The sequence below is a fragment of the Chiloscyllium plagiosum genome, unplaced genomic scaffold, assembly GCF_037043375.1.
Source record: "Chiloscyllium plagiosum isolate Xiang-an unplaced genomic scaffold, Cpla_swu_hap1 HiC_scaffold_37, whole genome shotgun sequence".
NCBI lineage: Eukaryota > Metazoa > Chordata > Chondrichthyes > Orectolobiformes > Hemiscylliidae > Chiloscyllium > Chiloscyllium plagiosum.
In genome coordinates, this window is record NW_028270175.1 from 38348702 (window position 1) to 38371229 (window position 22528).

The following is a 22528-nucleotide window of genomic DNA, read 5'->3' on the forward strand; positions in this document are numbered from 1 at the left end:
GTTAAATTATTTAAAATAAAAAAACTACAAATAGCTGAAATAAAAAAGGTATTCACCACTTTGGTTAACAATTTTTGTTACTACTTCATTAGACTGAAGAATTTTTGATTAAAGTTGCAGTATATGCAGAGGAAAGTGGTAGAAGAGGCTAAAAAATTTTAAAATAAAAATCCAAATTTAATTTGGCTTTAATTATTTTCTTGGGGTAAAGCAACTTCTTCTTCTTTCACATTCTCATGGTAAATAAAATCTTTGTTCAGATGCTGTACAATTATTTAGAATTTGTTTATTTTCGACTCTACGTGCCACCATATCCACTATAAGCTGGCAGTCAGTCCTTAATCAATTAGCCTGAAGTGCAACAAAGGATTAACTGAGAAGTAATACTGCTGCTACTGCCACAAATGAAAATGTTCAGACATGATCATTTTTAGAGCAAGAAGATAGATGGTGTTACTGGGAGTAATAGTTCTGCTAGGGACTATGAGACAAGGTGTCACTTGGTAAATATGTACATATAGAATGAAACATAGGCAAGGAAAACCAGACAGCAAGGTAATAACAGTTGGTGAGAGGACAAGAGGAACAGCGAAGGAGTGATTTAAAAAAAAAAAGGATGAGGAGAGGTGAATTTAATGGAAAAGAAGTGGAGAAATATAGGGGACAAGTATTTGTCCTGAGTCAGAATTTGTGGAAATTCTGAGAAGTAAAGGAGGTAAGAGGAAGATAAGAGGAAGAGGGATAATGAACTAAGAGGAGGAGGTGCATTTAAGAAATGATTATGAAGAACAGCAAGTATAATTCTACTTTCAAGTAATTAGCCAGCAATCATCAAAGCTAGTGATAGTTTTTACTTATACTTCAGTTCTGATTTAATAGTGAGTATATGAGCATGTAGGTGTGTACAGTGTTTAAGACCTGCAGCTGCAAGAGTGTGGAATTTATTTTTATTTCCCCTGCTGTTTGTTGCATTTTTACCCCAAGGAACACATGCATGAATAGAATAATTTGTTAGTCATCGAATTGAAAAGCAACTTGCTTTTAATGGATTAAACAGAAGACTATTCACACAATGCAGCAATAAAATATTGGATTATCAATAGTTGCTTTAATTTAGAAAAAATGTATGAAGTTTTTGTATGTGTAGCCTATACTACCAAGGTTTGAAGGAAATTATTTGCCTTGAAAAGATTGCTATTAAGGAGTAGTTTTCATATCTGTAATGCTATGTCTCCGGTTGTTAAAAACATATTTCAATTCAAAACCACAAGAAGCTGAAAATGTGTTGCTGGAAAAGTGCAGCAGGTCAGGCAGCATCCAAGGAACAGGAGAATCGACGTTTCGGGCATAAGCCCTTCCTGAAGAAGACCACAAGAAGACCATGTTAACTTATGCTGAAAAAATAAACTTTGAAGCAATTGAAAGTAGGCTTTATACAGTGTACTGTCGTATGGCATTTCTTAAAAATTCTTTTTTTAATAGATATAATATGTAAATGGTAGCATAAACAGTGGTTATTACCCATGGTATGTAGCTCATTATGAATTTATGTAGTTAATCAGGGCTACAGTATATGTTCTGATTGTACTAAAATTAGGAGTTCATGTTTGCGCAAATTTTACAGGTAACAGTCATGTTTGATTTAGCGTTTAAGTTCATTTATTTCAGCTATGGTAGCAGTTTCCTTGCCGAACAAGCATGCAAGTTTCGCAGGAGTTGGCTGTTGTGGCGCACTGGTAGTATCCCTCCTTCTGAGCCAGGAGGCCTGGGTTCAAATCCCACTGCTACAGAGGTGTGTCTGTAAAGGTTGATTTTAAAATATCAAAGAGCATGATGCAAGAAATATTGCCTTGAGTCCCTTTTCAGGATTCTTGGAATGCATAACTCAGAACCCAGAGGGCTGGATTCAAGTCCCATCTGCTGCAAACATCTGTAATCATGTCTTGAATAGGTTGGTTTGAAAACACCTGCAAGTGTAGATAAATCATTCAATTAACAAAATTGAATACCAACCATTTCGAAGTAAAGCAATTTGGATTTCATATTTATATTAAATGTTGTTCATATTTATATTAAATTGCTCGTCTTTATTTTCCATCTGATAGGATAGTGTGCAATGTTTTCATAGTGATTGTCAGGGAATAGCGGTTGGTAGCAGTTAGACATTCTAGGACGAACCATGAGGGATGTTATGGAGCAGAGTAAGTACCCTGCAAATATGTCAAGAAGATAGACTGGACCAAACTTTTATCTTATTGAAAGGCAAGTGGAAGGTGCTGTGTTCCAGATGTAATTAGTTTTGTCACAGTACTTGGCTTTAAGTAAAACACACTTTATTCTTACCCCCAGTTAAAATAAAAGGAATAGGAATTGGTACAACTTCAACTGCATTGACAAACTTAACAGAAGAGCTGAAAATGTGTTGCTGGAAAAGCGCAGCAGGTCAGGCAGCATCCAAGGAACAGGGGAATCGACGTTTCGGGCATAAGCCCTTCTTCAGGAATGAGGAAAGTCAGGAATGAAGACTTTCCTCATTCCTGAAGAAGGGCTTATGCCCGAAACGTCGATTCTCCTGTTCCTTGGATGCTGCCTGACCTGCGCTTTTCCAGCAACACATTTACAGCTCTGATCTCCAGCTCTGCAGCCCTCACTTTCTCCTCGAAACTTAACAGAAGAGTAAATTATTTAACTACTAAACAGCCACTGTTCTAATATATAAACATACCTTAAACACACGTTTGGCCAAAGATAAATTCAGAGCTGAAAATGTGTTGCTAGAAAAGCGCAGCAGGTCAGGCAGCATCCAATGAGCAGCATCCATGTCCGAAACGTCGATTCTCTTGCTCATTGGATGCTGCCTGACTTGCTGCGCTTTTTCAGCAACACATTTCAGCTCTGATCTCCAGCATCTGCAGTCCTCATTTTCTCCTCAAAGATAAATTCAGTACAACAGATTGTCTCGCATGCAATTCTGGCAGCAGAAAGAGAACCTAAGCTTTTAGCAGTAATAGAAAAAATTCTGACTGCTTCCAGAGCAAACTTCAAAACCCTAACAACTGCTGAAAATTAAACGAAAACCCTGGTTTTTTGAGAGACTGACTCCACCCATTCATGCTGCTTCTATTGTTCAACTTTTTTTTAGAAAAATATCCCCATGGCATCTCAAGCTGTTCACATTATTAGCTTGGAACAGACTACTTGTCACTTATGTCTTAAAACCTCTATACAAAAACAAATGAGACAAAATAACACCTCTTAAGGCGTATCATCACAGGGAGAACCAAAAAATAAGTAGATACTAAGAACAAGCAAATCATGAAAAATGGAAAGGTAAAGATTGAGATTTGGATTGGATGCCTTAAGGGCAATGGGTGCTCTGCAATACAAGAAGCAAGTTGGAGTTAGAGGCTCAATAAATATTCAAAATATCCAGTGATTTAGTGGATTGATATACTTCTTGATGTGGTTCTGAGCTAACAACAAATTTTCAAGATCCTAGATTTGGAGCTTTGGCCATTGACTCAGGCCAGCAATGTGTATTGAGGTAGGGGAGACAAAAAGAGGTGACTCCATTTCCTGTAGTTTACTACCCTCTCCCATGCAATGGAGATAGAAAACTTCGAGGATGGCCAAAGCAGATCCACAGCCATGTTATAGCATGCAAATAGGCATTCTGTCCCAAAGAGTAGCAGATTATGCTGTGATGGTTTCATCATTCTTTGGGCAATGGCATTCACTGTACCAGCTAATGCAACATTAAAAATCACATTTACTGCATGTGTAACAACACTTTTTGCTCAACACAACCAAGGACAAATAGGCTACTTGATCAACACTTCATCCACTTGCTGAAACATCTGTTTCTTCACTCAGTCAAGTTACTTGGCAGCAGTATGCTATCTCCAGGATGTACTGGCAGAATTTGCTTTGCATGCTTCAAGAAACCTATTTCAAATCTTGCTGTGGCAGATAGTGAAATTTGAATTTTAAAAATCTCTGGAATTGAGAATCTACTGGTGACCATGTCACTATTGTTTTTCTGACAATGACAATCTGGTCCGTCTGGCTCAGTAATATCTTTTATGGAAGGAAATCTGCCACTCTACCTGGTATTGCCTATATGTGCCTTCAGACCCACAGCAATGTGATTGACTCAACTGCCCCTGAAATGGCCAAGCAAGCCACTTGGTTGTGTTCAACAAAGAAATGAATCGGTGGACCATCGAGAATGATCCAGAAATGGCAGTGGCAGAAACAGTTCTGACGCTGTGTGCCATCAGCAGTAGTAAAATTGTACTCCACAATCTGCAACCTCAAGGCCTGGCATGGCCCCCACTCTACCATTACCATCAAGCTGAGAGTCAATGCTGGTTCCGTGGGAAAATGCAGGAGGCTGTGCTAGAAGCAGTACCAGCCGTACCTGAAAATGAGGTGTCAACTTACTGAAGCTACCAAAAAGGACTACTTGTGTGCCAGACAGCATAAGTAGCAAGTAATAGTCAATCAATCCCACAACCAATGGATCAGATTTAGGCATTGCAGTCCTGCCAGTCAAGTCCAATCATGAATATTTTTGGACAGTTAAGCAACCCACTGGACGAGGAGGCTCCCCAAATATCCCCATTCTCAATGATGGAAGAGCACAACACATCGGTGCAAAAGATATTGCCTGAACGTTCACAGCAGTCTTCAGCCAGAAGTATCAAGTGGATAATCCGCCTTGCCCTCCAGGCAGATACTAGTCTTTACCCAATTCGATTTACTCTAAATGATATCAACAAAATGGTTAGAGGCACTGAATGCTGCATAACAGCCTGTTTAAATATTCAAACTACTCTCTTTTGGAGGTGGAGGCTCCATAAATAACCCCATCCTGAATAGTGTGAGAGGCCAGCATATCATTCCAAAAGATATGCGAAGCAATTGCATCAAACTTAGTGGATGATCATCACGACCTCCCCTCGGGGACCCCTTGCAAGCCAGTCTTGAACCAATTCAGTTCACCCCACATGATATCAAGAAATGGTTGGGCGCAATACTGCATACTGCAAAGATCCTGACAGCATTTAAGTAACAATACTGAAAACGTGTGCACCAGAATTTGCGGCTCTCCTTGCCAAGCTCTTTCAGTATAGTTACAATACTGGCATCTACCTGATGATATGGAAAATTGCCCAAGTATGCCATTTTCTCAAAAAGCAGGACAAATCCAACCCAACTGATTTATCACCCCATCAGTTTATCCTCAATCATTGGTCAAGTGATGGAAGGTGTCATCAACAGTGCTATGAAGCAGCACCTGATCACTGATTCTAGATCAGTGGTGCTGGAAGAGCACAGCAATTCAGGCAGCATCCGCGAATTCAGGCTGCTCGTTGGATGCTGCCTGAATTGCTGTGCTCTTCCAGCACCACTGATCCAGAATCTGGTTTCCAGCATCTGCAGTCATTGTTTTTACCTGATCACTGATGCCTAGTTTGGGTTTCGCTAGTGCCATTCAGCTCCTGATTTCATTATATCCTTGTTTCAAACATGGACCAAAGAGCTGAATTCCAAAGGTAATGGGAGAATAGCAGCACTTGATGTCAAGGCTACATTTGACTGAGTAGGGCATCAAGGAGCCATAGCTAAACTTGAATCAGTGAGAATCAGGGGCAATCTCTCCCCTGGTTGGAGTCATACTTGGAACATAAGATAGTTGTGGTTGTTGGAGGTTAGTCATCTCATTCCAGGGCATCTCTGCAGAGGTTCCTCAAGCTAATGTCCTAGGCCCAAGTGTCTTCAGCTACTTCATCAATGATCTTCCTTCCATTCATAAGGTTAGCAATGGGGATGTTTGCCGATGATTGATTGCACAATGTTCAGCACCATTCATGACTCCTCAGATACTGAAGCAGTCAGTGTTTAAATGTAACAAGATCTGGACAATATCCAGACTTTGGCTAGCAAATAACATTTGTACCATACAAATGCCAGGCAATGACCATTTCCATTAAGAGACAATTTAACCCCCCTTGACATTCAGTGGTGTTACCACCACTGAATCCCCCACTATCCGCATTCTTGGGGTTACCTTTGACTAGAACCTCAACTGGACTCACTACATTAACACAGTGGCGACAAGAGCAGGTCAGAAGCGAGGGATGCTCTGGTGAGTAACTCACGTCCTGACTGATCAAAGCTTGTCCATCATCTATAAGGCACAAGTCAGAAGTCTGACTTGCTTAGATGCGTTCTGCTCCAGCAACAATCCAGAAGCTTGACACCATTCAAGTCAAAACAGCCTGCTTAATTGGCACCACATCCACAAACATCCACTCCCTTCATTACCGATGCTCAGTAGCAGCAGTATTTACTACCTGCAAGATGCACTGCAGAAATTTGCCTAAGATCTTTAGACAGCATGTTCCAAACCCATTTCCATAAAGAAGGACAAGGGCAGTGGATATATGGGAGAGCCACCATCTATGAGTACCCCTCCAAGCTCCACCATCCTGACATACAAATATATTACCGTTCTTTCATGTTTGACCTGTTCCTGGGTCAAAATCCTGGAATTGCTTCCCCAATGACATTGTGAGTCAATCTACACAATATTGACTGCAATGGTTCAAGCAGGTAGCTCATCACCAACTTCTCAAGAGTAACTAATGACAGGCAATAAACGTTGGCCAGCCAGTGATGCCTACATCCCACAAGTAAACTTTTTTAAAAGTTAGGAAACCTGACTGAAAGGGATGGAGCCTGTTGAATGTCATCTCAAAAGCAATAAAGCATTCATAAATGCAGTGTTGTGCTTATTTACCTTATTCATTGCACTGGATTAATAATTTTGCTATTCAATGCAGCCATCATGTTCATCAATTTAACAGCATGGGTTCCAAGCCCAATATTGCTGTGGGCTCTTCATATATCCTTTTCAACTTGAAGACTTCATCTTTTCATGAATTACTTATCCACGATATACCTCGCATTAAAGACAATGGGTTAGACAAAATGGTTTAGATAAATGGAGTGAGTAGGCAACACATGCAAATATAGTACAATGTCGCTAAATATGAAGTTAGGCACTTCGATGTAAAAAAAAAAGTGGAGTATATAAACGGTGATGTATTTGAAAAGGTGACGTACGAATGAATCCGGGTATCTTATGAACATAGACAGGCGTAGCAAATAATTAGGAAAGCAAATGGTATATTTTTTGCAAGAGGGTTTGAATTCTGAAGTAGGGAAGTTATACATGGTCTTGGTGAGACCATGCCTAGGGTATTGTGCAGTTGATGACATGACTGTGCTATGAGGCAAGTTTTGATCAACTGTGCTTGTATTCACTAGAGTTTAAAAGAATGAAACAGGATCTGATTGAAAGGTACAAAATTCTAACAGGTTGGGAGAGTTTAGTTGCAGGGAGTTTGATTTCTCTGGTCAGGGAGTCTTGAACCAGGGGATTTGGTCTCAGGGCTGAGATGAAGAAACGTTCCTTCACTCAAATGACAGTGACTTTGTAGAATTTCTCTACCACAGAAGGCTGTAGAGGCCAGTTCATTGAATATATTCATGAGCAAGATCAAAATTTTTAAGATTTTATAAGTATTAAAGAGTGTAAGAGAAAGCAGGAATAAGGCGTTGAGATAGACAATCAGCCATGATTATGTTGAATGGCAGTGCAGGTCCGAAGGGCCAAATGGCTAACCCTGCTCCTGGTTTCTCTGTTTCTTTATCTATTATAGAAATGGTCCTTTCCTCTTCTGTCGTTGTTCAAATCAATTAAGCATTTCATTCCAAGAATAATTTGTATTTTTATGAGACTTTATGACCACTGAATGCACAGTACATAAGTTTGATAATTAATATTGGAAGGCACTCATTGATCTGTCATCAAAATGGAACCAGTTTATATATTGCGAGGTCTCACTTGTTGTGCTAAGATGATTGGCCATTTCATTTGTTTTGATATTGTTGGTTGAGGGCTAAATGTCGACCAGGGTATCTGGAGACTCCATGCTCTTCAAGCAAGAATGCTATGGAAACCTTTTATGTTCACCTGCATGGACATGTAGTTTGTCTTATATGAACAGCATGATTTCTAATATCTGTGCTGCACTGAATCATCAGCCTGGATTCTGAAGAAGTTCTTGGTATTTGATCACACAACATTTGAATCAAAGACAAGCATGATACAACTGAGCCAAACAAACAGTATATTTCTGTTTACAATATATACGTCCATGTGTTTTCCCATTTGCTGATTTCTTGATCTCAGATTCATTTTAACATTTGAAACAATTCAACAAAACTCTTCAGTAAGCAATATTTTTAAAATTAGTTCTTTTTTTAGTGGCTATGATCTCTGGGAACGAGAATTTCTGTCAACATTAGCTTTTGTGCTTTATCAAGACAAGGCAGTGTAAAAAAACAAAACGCCTGTTACTCTTGAAGCTTTTTTTTCCAAAATCTTAGTTCAAATTTTTCAACTTAGTTGTAATCATCCTTGTTCCGTTCAAGGAAAATATATTTAGAGTTTCTGTATCATATGCCATTCTGCCACAAAGGTTTGCTTTATAACTAAATTGGATAGTGAATTGCTTTAAGGGCATTGGTGTAAGCAGCATGTTAACAGAGTCATATTGACTGGATTCCTGGATTGGTTTCTGGTTTGTACCACGGTGGTTGTCAGTTGGAGATGTCAGTAGGACTGATAGAATTGATCCTGTTGCTTCTCGGCCTTGGAAGGGAAAATCAGCTCAGTTGCCCAGTGTAGTTGGAATTGTACTACAGCATAAAATAGCACTTTGGTCATAGAATTAGATGATGGAAAAACTTAAGTCTGAAATTAAGCCAATTGCAAAACATTATGGCTCACTGTTAATCATGACTCAATTGCGTACTCACTTGTGAGTTAAAGTTGTGGTCATGTCCCATTCCAGACCTTTGAACACTCATATTGATTTTGTGTTTTTTACAGTTGTCAGAAATGCACATGGTTTAACATCTTCATCAGAAAGAGACCCCGTTTACTTCTGTCTGATTGGATGTAAAAAGAGCCCATGCTACAGTTCAAATGGGTTCAAGTCTTCTGTAGCTCATGCTCTGAACAAGGTGCATAAAGTGAGACATGACTTATTTTGCACAGGGATGATGCAAGATTCCAGAATGTTTTATATTTCTAGATAAGCTGTTACGGGGATCTTTAAAAATTTCTATTATTCTATCATATATGCAAAATCATTAATGCAATGGAGAAGAAATAGCCAATTTAAAAATCACACAACGCCAGGTTATAGTCCAACAGGTTTATTTAGAAGTACAAGTTTTCGGAGCGCTGCTCCTTCGTCAGATAGCTAGTGTGGCAGGATCATAGCGCACAGAATTTGTAGTAAAAGATCCAAGTGTCATACTACTGATGCAAAGTACTGAGCAAACCTGGATTGCTGTTCAGTCTTTAAACACTTAGAATGAGGATACAGGTTTTAAGTGATTATTATGTAAATTCCAGAACTTCTTTCAAGTCACAGTCCTGAGATAACTTAAGGTTTTATCCTTCAGAATCTAACTCCAGCTTTTTAGATAGGTTCATTTAAAGTCCCACTTTTCAGGAAAGCAACCACAACTTTAAGTGAGGACTAGTGTACCTGCATGTGGATAGGGAAGAGGCCTCCTTAGGTAAGGTGGTGTATCCAGCTGATAAAAGAATAAACTGTTCTGTTGGTAGCATAACCTTTCTTCAAAAAAAAATTTGTGGCATTGTTTGAATTATAGAGAGAATGACGCTTGTTTGAGTTATTGTGGTCCAAAAACAGGTAATTTCCACAGTAAACAAATAGTCTCTTTCCACTAACATTCCTACATCTGGAATATATGGTAAAGACATTTACAGCGCATCATTAAATAAGACAACATTTTGAGGGCGGTCTTGCTTTTTTTTTCATTTATAGTGAATGCTATTTGGGAATGTGTACTTTGCAGTTGCTGAATCTCTGGAAACAAACAGATTATGAATATACTTGAGATCTTGATCAAATGGGTCAATTGGTTTAAAGAACCTACCTCTAAAAATGGCAGATGGACTTCAATCTGGATAGATGCGATGTATTGTATTTTGGTACAACAAGCAAGGCTAGGATGTATACAATTAATGGTAGGGTCTTGGATAGTGTAGAACGGAGGGACCTAGGTGTGCATGTCCATAATTTTTTAAGGTTTGTGTCTCATGAAAAGGCGTTTAGAACACTTGCCTTCACTGCTCAGTCCTCTGAATCTAGGATTTGGGATGTCAAATTGAGGTCGTACACGACAGAACATTCTTCTTCTGGAATACTGTGTCCACTTTTGGTCACCCAGTTATAGGAAGCTGAAGAGGGTTTGGAAATGATGTACCAGGATGTTGCCAGATGTGGAAAGTTTGAGTTATAAAGAAAGGCTGACTAGGACTGACTAGGACTTTTTACTGGAGGGGTAGGAAGTTGAGAGGTGACCTGATACAAGTTTATAAAATAATGAGTCGTATAGATAGAGTTGATGGTAGTTGTCTTTTCCCCAAGATGGAGAGTTTAAGGGGCACACTTTTAAGGTGAGAGGAGAGGGATTTTAAAAAGACATGAGGCAAATATTTTACACAGAGGGTGGTTTGAGTGTGGAATGAATTTCCTAAGGAAGTGGTGGTTGCTGGTACAATTAGAACATTTAAAAGACATTTGGATAAGTACATGAATAGGAAAGATTTGGAGGGATATAGCAAGGAGCCTGCAGATGAGATTAGTTTAGTTTAGGATTATGTTCGGCATGGACTGGTGGGACCAAAGGGCCTGTTTCCATGTTGTATGACTCTAGACTCTATAATAATGAATCCTAGAATGATAACTGCACTCTAAGTTGCATCTGCGCTGCTTGGCAAAAGAAGGGGTACGTTTATAAGTCATGTTTATCTGATACTGTTGAATTTTCTGCTGAAGTTTCACTTTATTCAATGGATGAAAACTTCCACAAAGTGGCTAGTTTAAAAGTTTTAAATCTACTTTCGGCAATTTAATTTATTAAATTTTAAATCCAAAAGCTGCAGGCTGCTTCAGTTGGAATCAAATGGCTTTATGTGCCAAGTAAGAAAGTGTCTCTACCTTCCATGGCTGAAGCAATTTTTAAGGGAAAGTATAGCTTCTCCCTTAAGTAAATGAAAGTGAAACTGGCGAATATTAAAATGACTGTTGTGTTCAACATTTCTTGAAATGCACTGTCATTGTGTTACTTATGATATTAGGAATAATGTGGTGAATTCTTTTAATGTGAAGAATTTTTTCACTGAATTTTTTTTTCTAAATTTATAATTTACCTCACATTAAGGAAGACTGAATAAAGAAACTTAACTCTGTGGTGTATTACATAATGAAGTGAGAAAATGTCTGTGCTTATGTTTTTCCCCATTTGCCAATCCCTTGATCATGAGCAGTTGAAATCAAAAGAGGAAACACTGAATGAGAGACACCCATGATTATATGGCACATATCTCAGTAGTCTGCTGTCTGTCCTTTCTACTTTTCGGAACCACTTCCATTCCTGTCTCTTTAGGGACAGAGAGCTGTTTATCTTCCACAAGATTCCGGAGTCCTTTTGCTAGAGTAGTTACAGACTTTACCTGATGTCAGATTTGTTCTGTGGAGATTAGAAACAAGACAGACAGAGTACAAGATTTGTATGCAGCTTATGCCTTATAGCAGTCATAATTTCAGGCAAAGAAAGTAAGTGTAAACCCAATTCCAGGAAGCTGATGTTGAACACCCTTTCTTTGGGGGAGATGTCAGAGGTAGGTTCTTTACTCAGCGTGGAATGCGCTGCCAGCAGTGGTATAGAGGCAGATACATTAGGTATATTTAAGCGACTCTTGGATATGCACATGTATGATAGTAAAATGAAGGGTATGTAAGTTAGTCTGAACTTAGAGGATAGAAGGCGCGCGCAACATCAAGGCCAAAGGGCCTGTACTGTTCTATATTCTATAAAGCCTGTTTCATTTCTATTATGCTTGTTTGTTCCATGGATATACCATTGACTCCTGTCAGCCCATGGCCAAATGTCACACGAAGACTTGGGTTCAACTGTGCTTTATTTCAAATTGTGGAGGTGCTGGTGTTGGACTGGGGTGGACAAAGTTAAAAAGCACACAACACCAGGTTATACTCTTACATGTTTATTTGGAAGTACAAGCTTCCAGAGTGATGCTCATTCTCATCAGGTAGCTGCGGAGCAACATCATAAGACACAGAATTTATAGCAAAAAAAATCAGTGTCATGCATGCAACTGGTATGGTATATTGAACAAACCTAAATTGCTGTTAAGTCTTTTATCTTTTAGAATGGGTTGCAGGTTTTGGTTCATTAACTCTTTTCAAATTGGGCAGCAGAGCAGGAATGAGAATCCAACTTGTGTTCCTTTAGAGTTGGCTCTCATTATATAGAGAACAGTGCAATTAAACTTGCCAGAACAATATTAATGATTGATTGATTGTGCATCTGAGACTTCACAATTTTATCATAGAATGATTTTAGCACAGAAAGAATAATTGGAGGCATCGTCTTCTGCCTGCTTTCCACAGAATGAATGCAGCTCATCCCACTTCCTTGCCTTTTCCCTGTCACCCTGGAATTTTCATCAGATATTTTTCCACTTTCTTCCAAACCATTTACTGCCAACTTCTATGTCATCTTCACCTTTGTTGGACAAGGGTACACCAAGTGCAATTCTTCCAAACTCTGCCACTATACCTGCTTCTGAGGAGGATTGGAAGTTCGTGGCTAATTATTCCTGAATTTGCATACTTATTTTCTTCAGTTTTTTTTAATGAATCTGATCCAATTGTGGAGACTTGGAAACTTTTAGGTATAAATAGGTTTTCTAGTACCTTGTTTTTATCAAATTTTAGTTCATCCACTGTCTCAACTACCTCCTCCTCCACTGACGGTAGCAGCACCTTTCTTAGTACAAGTAGATGCAGGCATTAATTCAGTACTTCAGCTTCAGTGCATGTCCTCTTTGTGGTCCCAAATTGACCCAACTCCTGCTTTCATTGTCATTTGGCTGTTTAGACACTATGGAAAATTTTTGGATTTTTCTTTGTTAGATGCCTGTCTCATGCATGTTCTTTGTTTTACACCATGAGATGTAGGAGCTAAAGTTGGTCTTTCAACCTGTTAAGTCTGCTCCATCATTCAATGAGATCATGGCTGTTTCAATAAACATCAACTCCATTTCCTGTCTTATTGCTGTAATTTTTGATTCCATTCTGAAAGTCTGTCTGTCTCTGGTATTAATATCAAAATTCTAAATGACTCCACAATAGTTGTTTCCAATAAATAATTCCACAGGTTCACTACCTTTAGACAAGGAATTCCCCTTCATCTCTGTCTAAATTGGTAACCCTTTACTGATATTTGCCTTCAGAACCTGGTTTTGCTCACCCTTTAGTTCGCTTTCCATGAGTTTTCTATAATCTTTCAGTTCTCAACAGCATTATCAACTTGATGTTTGTCATCACTCTTGTACTGCTTTTTTTTCTTTCTTGTATCTCAGTTGCTATCCCTTTGTTTCTACTTATCCTCTACCTTTTTTGAAATGTGTACAAACCATCTCCTCTTCAAAGGCAGCCTATTGTTCTGTTACAGTTTTGCCTGCTAATCTAGGCCCGATCTGTTCTCACTGCATTGAAATTGGCTCTCTTCAAGCAATTATCTTTACCCTGAACCATGTCCTTTTACTGAGCCAACCTAATTCTTGTAATACTATAATCACTGTTCCCAATGTCCCTCGACTGACCCTTGATTCTCGCAATGCCTCCTTCCTTGGGACCAGGAACACTGCAGCAAGCAAAATCTCCTGAACATGTTTCAGAAACTTTTTGCCACTTTCACTGTTGATATCCCAGTCTATAATTTTTATGTTCTTTGATTTCCTTGCAAATTTTGCTCCCTCAAAATAGACTTGTGAAAAATAATCTTGATGATTTGATAGCTTGTTTGTGCATTGCATGATGAAATGATAATGTTTATTTGCACTTGTTATTCTTATTTGTTCCTCCTTTGCAACATGCTGTCCCAGATTTAGCAACCATCCAAGGCCGTGCTGTGTCTCTCAGACAAGGAATCAGTTTGAATTATCTTAGTCTTCATTCACGCGTTTTCTAACTGCCTGTTTTTAGTGAGGTATTTGAGAAAGTAATCTCTCTGCAACTGACAAAGAGCCCTCTGTAGTCAGTTTTTGATCACAAACCACCTGGTTCATGAGTATTAACAGTCCTAAAAGAGACCAATGAAAGAGATCTTAGTTTGAAACTTATGCTTTAGGACTTGTCAGTTTTTGTACTGGCTGCATGTGTATATTTTTAAAATGTTTCTGTCAGTTCGCAGCAGGAGCTTTGGAACATACTGCCTCTGAGGTCAGGGATACAGCTGTACGGATTGTCCTTGAAATGTATCGACAGCACAGGAGTGCTATTTTGCAGTACCTTCCACCCGATGATGCAAGTACGCGCAGGAATGTGCTATACAAATCGCTCTTTGATGGATTTGCAAAAATAGATGGGAGGCCAACAGAAGCTGAGCAGCGAGTAAGTTTTACTACAATGATGTTATATTTCCTTGCATTAGTGTTTTATTTATTGCCTCACAGTATTCAGAAAAATAGCTTTCTTGAAATGCTTCCTATATATTGAATGCTAACTTTCACACATAATTTTTCATAACATATCAGGTCTCATGATTGTGTACTTTTTTTGATGACTTTTGCTGTGACCTGAGAAATTTCTGTTCCAACTGTTTCAAATAAACAGGTTTTATTTAATTTAGCAATGAAGCAAAATCTAAACCTCAAAGGAAATGGTCACAAGGTATTGGAAGCGTGTGGAAAATAGTCCCAAATCACATTTTTAAAGTTCATTTTAATTTCTTCTCCCTTGATAAAAGGAACAGCATAATGCTTTATGAAAACTTTACAAACCAATACCGGGTATTACAAAGCCATGTAAGAATTTTAACAAATACAGAAAGAATATACTTTTAAAACAAATAATTTATTTGGTTGCTTGTTTCAACTAGGCATACAAAAAGGCAGCTGCAGAAGAGGCAGAGAAGAGAAAGAAAGAAGAAATAAGGGCCCTCCAGGACCAGCTAGCGGCATTGAGAGAAATACAGGCAGAAGTCCAGGCTGAAAAGGTGTATAAATCTGATTTAACAAGGTGCAATAGACAATAACACAGTGGCAAACAAAATGTCAACAGCCTCTTGAATGTTCACAATAACTATTGCCAAAATGAATCTTCTAGAGAGGCCTTTCATATATTTATTCACATTAACACACAAGCTTGAGGGGCTATTTGGAGAAAAATTGTTGAATTACAATACTCAAAAAGCTGAGTGGCTGCCTCCTGTACTGTAAATTTTAATGATTCTGTTTTCTTGACATCACAAATGTCTTAGAAATCATATTTTTGGTCTAAATTATCTTTAAACTGCAGTACAATTCAGCAATTTTTTTTTAGATTAGATTACTTACAGTGTGGAAACAGGCCCTTTGGCCCAACAAGTCCACACCAACCCGCCGAAGCGCACCCATCCAGACCCATTCCCCTATGTTTACCTCTTCACCTAACACTACGGGCAATTTAGCATGGCCAATTCACCTGACCTGCACATTTTTGGATTGTGAGAGGAAACCAGAGCACCCGGAGGAAACCCACACAGACATGGGGAGAATGTGCAAACTCTACACAGTCAGTCGCCTGAGGCGGGAATTGAACCCAGGTCTCTGGCGCTGTGAGGCAGCAGTGCTAACCACTGTGCCGCCCATTTCTTAGGCCTTTTCTCATAATCAAAACAGATGGAGATCATCTAGCTTCTCAAACCTGTTAGATTGTTGTTCTATTTGCTCACTTTGGTTTGGAAACCTTTCATATTGGTGAATGATGAAAATCTATACATCTACCTGTTGAAATTTTAAAGTGATCTAAGCTCCATAGCTTTTACTTGTCCGTCTAGCCATGGCTTACCTTAGTTTGTCTGACTTTGTGGTCATGCTGCCGTTTAGTGGCATTTCGTTCAAACTGCACTCCTGGCAATCTGCCAGCTCTCTGATTAGACTGACAGTTCTTGGATCTGGGCCATTGTCCTGAATCGAATGACACACACTGGTGTCAGTCTCTAAATTTGCAGCCACCTGCAATATGTGCCTCAATGCACGGACTCTTCACTGGTCCTTGCATTTGTACAGTGCTCTTGTTTCATAATGTACTTAATTTCTTTGATTGTTGACTGTTGTTTGCTTAATTAGGTAGAACCTGTTTTGAGATAAGTATTGATCCAGATACATCTTCACCATCTCTCTGCAATACCAGTTAGCAGTCCAGTGGAGCATACTGTGATCAGTTTCTGTCTTGTCTAATATTGAATTCACCTTTGGCGAACATTTCTATTTGTTGGACTGATGAGTTAATTAATGTGTGCAAGTCATTCTGCAGCATAGATGAGAATTGTGCATGACTCGTAAGAATCTACGTTTGGAGCCAATTCCGAAATTAAACGTTCCCCAGGGCAATTCCTTAATGCCTTAATCCTCCGAAAGTGTCCAACTAAATCTTGAGAATTTGGAGGGTGCCGTTGAGGTGAAGAAAATCTATACATCTACTCAGGAAAAGTCAGATGATAAATTACCCTCGTCTCGTTCCTGAGTAATTCTTTATCTGAACCCTACTTTACATTTTCAAATTTTTATGTGGATTATGCCAATACATTTGTCCTTTAGTTATTGATGCATCAACCAATAAAACCTCTGCTAATTTTGAACACTACTTTTCATCTGTTTTTACTGTTTCCCTTGTATTGTCTCTCCTCACAAATCAAATTTCTTCTCATTGGTGTCATTTGAATCATTCTCACCTGAACCTTTTTCATGTTCTTGGCTTCCATGTTAGAGTAAGTTAACATAAGAGAACACTTTTTGTTTTTAGTGCATTTCATCTGAACACCTAGTTTGTCTGTCTGTCTCTCTCTCTCTCTCTCACTCACTGTGTGTGTGTGTGTGTGCCTGTCTGTCTGTCTGTCTCTCTCTTCCCACCCCCAATTCCAATTTGAATATCTCAAACAGAGGTCAGGAGGAGATCCACTGGATCTCTCATGACTCACTCAAGTTGTCTCAAATTGGCAAAGTTTTGATACAATGACTGTTGATATTGGTTTCAGACACATTGTGTAAGAAGTCTATGTGTAGCATGTCTATTTAACTAGCCAGCAATATTAGAAAGTGAAATTAAGTTTTTTTAAAAGTGACAGTTGCTTTAAGAGCTAATGAAGCAAGCAATCCATTGTCTGCTTTTCAAATTTGAATCTGAAATTTCAATTTCAAGATGATGTGGTAGGGACGAACATACCTTGACATGTATTGACAGCATGCCTTCAGTGTTTTTGAAATTGCTTTTAGCAATTACTTTAAGGGCAGCTGGCTACGTTAGTATGGCTCTATAGACACACTACTTGAAAATTTTTTCTAGAAAAATTAATTGGTACACTTTTCTGGGTGATATGCTTTAGATAAAGTTTAAAATCACACAACATCAAGATATAGTCCAACAGGTTTATTTGACAGTACAAGCTTTTGAACGACTGCTCCTTGTCAGATTGCTAGTGGGGCAGTGATTTAAAGTAAATTATTGGATTTACATATTAATCAGTTGAAATCTGCATCCCTTCGAAGTAATTAAAGACTTCAACAACCATCTAGGTGTGTCTAATGCATCATTTCGGTCATATGACACTTTAATCTTTTACTTACAAATTCTATTTCCTGTGTATCTTTCCCCACTAGCTACCTGACGAAGGTGCAGCACTCCAAATTTTGAAATAAACCTGTTGGACTATAACCTGGCGTTGTGTGGTTTTCAACTTTGTCCACCCCAGTCTAACACCAGCACCTCCACATTTCGATAGCCACTGACTGTCTTGACAGCAAAGATTTCTACAAAATAGAACATCAGCTATTAATACCATCTCCCAATAATTAAATAAGCTTGTTTATCCTTGAAGCTGATGATTCTCTGCATCTATAATCCTTTTGAACTAATGTATTTTTTCTTTTTTTTATATGTCATGACTAGCAAAGAATAAATCTTGTTTTAACATGAGTTGAGCAGATCTTCTAACAAGCAGTCAGTCAGTGATTAAGTTTTAGAACACATTCTCCTTCCGTCGGAAGTATCATGTAAATTAAGTAGTGAAGGGGTGATGTTTTGGAGGGAAAATGCCTTTCCAGACAAATGTTACACACTGAGGTAACTGGTATCTTGTTCATGGTTGAACCTTCTGATCTTAAAACGAGAAGATCGTAAATATGCTAGTTGCCCACTGGGTAAAGAACAACATATTGTCCCTACATAAACTATGTGTAATATACAAATGGGTTATTGGATTTAGATTAAAAATAGCCTTTATGGGTCTAAGTAATGTTAAAGCTCAGGAATCTCCGACCGCAGCCTGTGAACATCCGTTTCCTGATTCTTTACCAGCAGATATGCCATCAAGTATATACAGTTGCTCCTTGAAAAATAAATATATTGGAATTTTATTTAAAAAAGGTTTCATAAAGCAAGAATTGGCTTCTGTATTTCTCTTTTTCCTAGATTCTTGGACAGTATCCATATACTGAGCCAACAAATCCAGTACTTTATCATTTGCTTGTATTATTTTTAATTCCTCTTTCAGAATTTAACTGTTGCTCAGACTAAACTACAATTAAGTTCTCTGTTCCACAGCTCAAGTATTAGGCACAACTCAGTTTCTAGTCTTGTCATTTAACTGTCTGTTGCTGATTATTACATGAAGCAATATTTCAGTGAACTTCATTTAGTCATGAAGCAGACTTGCATCTTAATTTAATTTTTGCAAGGTGCATGATTTCCTGCATGCCTGAGTTTTCCTTTCTGCAATTAAGTATTCATTCGTCCATACTCTAAGTGACAGTTTTTGTTGAACAGTAAAACTTTGGTTTGATAATCAGAATACTTAACAGAAAACACTGGACCATCAGCTTGTTTTCCTGCTCGTTTCTTCCCATCATCTGGGATGCACTGTCATAGATCTTCCCTTTACGATACTTCAATCTAATGTGCATCCCACCGTACATGAATTACAGTTAAGACTCGCCCTGTACTCATCCAATGTTACATGACATTTACTGGCTAATTACAAAAAGCTGTCAAGGTTAGAATTTTTAGGTAATTTTCTCCTCTTTATCCCAGAAGCACTAAGTCATGTTATTACTGCCTCCACTGACGTTGAAACTGCCACAGTGTATTTCATAAGCTTGTTTACAGTTTGCCACATACATACTGTAAAACCTTTTTAAATAAAAACCAAAAGAATTGCAGATGCAGAAACAAAAAGAGAAATTGCTGGAACAACATATCTGGCAGTATCTGTGGAGAGAAATCAGAGTTAACCTTTTGAGTTGAGTGACCCTTTATCAGAACTAGTTCTGAAGAAAGGTCACTTGACCCAAAACATTAACTCTGATTTCTCTCTACAGATGCTGCCAGATCTGTTGAATGATTCCAGTGCTTTTTCTGTTTTTATTTGTGCGTGTGTGTGTAAAACCTTTTAAGTTTGGCTGGGTAATCAACCACATTCCTTGTGATAGATATTTTTCAACGCTAACTACTTTCAATTTAGATCACTAAGAATGTCATTAGAAAATTAAATTTTTTAGCAATTATTGATTTCTCAGGACTAAAATTAAAACACCAAACCATGAAATGATTCTATTATAGTATTATAATTCTTTGACTGTAAAGCTGTCTATTTAGAAGTCATAAGGTTTGTTCCATTATACTGCCTGTTTTCTGTTTGTGGACACTGTACTCTAGGCCAACTATTTTTGGCACTATGTGTAATGAGGTCAGTGATTTTGTGTCTTATGGATAATGACACCGCCATCACTAATACTCTCTTACATATGGTAAGATTAATTTTTCAATCTCCAAATGGCCAAACGTTTCCACATTAATTGATACGTTTAAAAACACGATCACATTTCCACTGGCTGCTCTTAAAGGCTTGCATTCACATGTAAACAATCAGAGTCCTCAGTTCCCTTTTTTATCTATGAAAATGAGAGCTTCTCTGCAGTCAGTTTTGCAAGAATGTAATCTTGTATCTGGCAGAACTTTTGTGCCATTGTTAACAGTGATGTGGAGGTACCGGCATTGGACTGGATTGGACAAGGTCAAAAATCACAAGATACAGGTTATAGACCAACAGGTTTATTTGAAAACACTGCCGTTCGGAGTGCTGCTCCTTCATCAGGTGTTGGTCAGCGCTCCGAAAACTAGTATTTTCAAATAAACCCGTTGGATTATAGCTTGTAGTTGGATGATTTTTGACGTTGTTAACAGTAAATGAGAGGATTCCCAGATTGTGAAACTTTTGACTGTTTTTGTGCTACTCCACACTCTGCACTATGACAACAAAGCATAAATTTTATGAACAGGAAATACACAAACTTGTCTCAAGATGCTCAGTTACAGATTTACATATTTGCTTGCAAAAACTGCAGTGTCTTTGCATGCATGTAAAAGTTCAACTTCTAAAAAAGGTACACTAGCTAAAATTACACTACAGTTTGTAAATGAAGGATGACATTTCCTTTAGTCTTTCTGTTTCATAGTGACTTGGTCAGAATTCTTTTCAGTAGTCACGAAGAAAGAACAAACCAGCAGTAGAATGTAAATATCACTTTTATAATGTGTAAATAGAATAGTTAGATATGCATTACTTGGAAACAAATTGCATGATGTTTTCACTACATCTTGCACCTGAAACATGATACCGGTTGTTCTTTTGTCTACTACTCCCTTTTTTACTGGCAATCAAACAGATGATTAAACTTAGAAATGCTGCCAGCAGCATTTCTTTTTCTGAAGAAAGAAATTCAATGAGAAAGAGCAGCAAGGATTAGAGAGTCAAATGGAAGATGGCCACAACAGCAAGCAGATATGGAGTTCATTTGTTCGAATTTTGAAAGGTTGAGCAGATGTATTGTACATTTCAGCTCCTTATTCATGGTAGTTTTGCGAATAGGTGAATAGGTCAAATTCCATCAAGACAGTTTGAGAAATTGAATTCATTTTTTTAATGGAAAACCTTGAATTTTACAGGAAGTGATTTATTCAAATCATTCCAGGGATGAGAAACTTTAGTTTTGAGAATAAATAGAATAAGTTGGACTGGTCTCACTGGAGAACAAGAAGCTGAGAGGAAATCTGATAGAGGTTTTCAAACTATTAGAAAACTTGCGTGAAGCTGTTTCCACTTGTGGAAGAAACAAGAATGAGAAGGCATGGAGTTGAAATGATGTGCAAATGAAGTAAGTGTCATGTGGGAAAAGAAGCATTTCCTCACACACCAAGTTGTTAGGATATGGAATGTTCTGTCTGGGCATGTGGTGGAGGAGGCAACAAGAGGGCAGTGCATCTTTTTTGGGGTGTAATGGTGTGTCGGACTATGAGATGAGAAAGAGGTGATTATCAGTAGGTAATAGAGCCAGTGCAGACATAACTGGATAAATTGCCTCCGTGTGCACCATCATTATTCTGCGATTCTGTGAATTAAATTTTTGTAACAGAATGATCCTGAAGCTGTTAGCATTATTATTTTTTTAAAAAGCAAACCGGTTGAACTTACTTTAGGATATGATTCGGAGATGCCGGTGTTGGACTGGGGTGTACAAAGTTAAAAATCACACAACACCAGGTTATAGTCCAACAGGTTTAATTGGAAGCACACTAGCTTTCAGAGCGACGCTCCTTCATCAGGTCCTGATGAAGGAGCGTCGTTCCGAAAGCTAGTGTGCTTCCAGTTAAACCTGTTGGACTATAACCTGGTGTTGTGTGATTTTTAACTTACTTTAGGATAGGAAGCCTTTCATCTCTTTGTACTCTTGCCTGTGTGACTCAGGTCTATGGGACTCCTGAAATGGCATACCAAACCACATCACACGTGCCAGTGAGGCTAAGAACAGGAGGATATGACAGATAAATGCATGGCTGAAAAAAACATTGGTGTGGGGGCAGTGATTCAGATATTTAGATCATTAGGATCTTATCTGGGGCAAAGGTAACTTATTCAAGAGGTACGGGTTACATCTGAACTAGAGGGGGACCAAAATCTTGACCGCCAGGTTTTGCTAATGCTACAAGGGAGGGTTTAAACTAGATTGGCACGGGGTGGGATCCACAACAGTATGGAGGCAAGTGCAAGGCTGGAAGGAGATTCAGTATTCAAAAATAGGGCTAAAGTGAAGAGACAGGTCAAGCTGGAATACAACAGTGAGCAAGGAATGTCTGTTGGATTAAATTGCATCCATTTTGGTGCAAGAGAGCTGACAGGTTAGGCCGATGAACTCAGGGCATGAATAGGTACATAGCACTGGGCTATCATAGCCATTACAGAAACATGGCTAAGAGAGGGACAGGATTGGCAGCTAAATGTACCAGGGTAC

The 22528-nt window shown here is 38.5% G+C and overlaps 1 protein-coding gene across 9 annotated transcripts in view; it reads left to right on the forward strand.

Annotated features, from left to right (window-relative positions):
* Window positions 1-22528, forward strand: part of cep104 (centrosomal protein 104) — a 229230-nt gene that overhangs the window by 113780 nt on the left and 92922 nt on the right. For all 9 annotated transcript variants that reach the window (XM_087980590.1, XM_087980588.1, XM_087980592.1 and 6 more), the window contains 2 exons: window positions 14388-14594; window positions 15082-15198. In XM_087980590.1, coding sequence (XP_087836716.1) covers window positions 14388-14594; window positions 15082-15198 — 324 coding nt within the window. The remainder of the gene's footprint in view (window positions 1-14387; window positions 14595-15081; window positions 15199-22528) is intronic.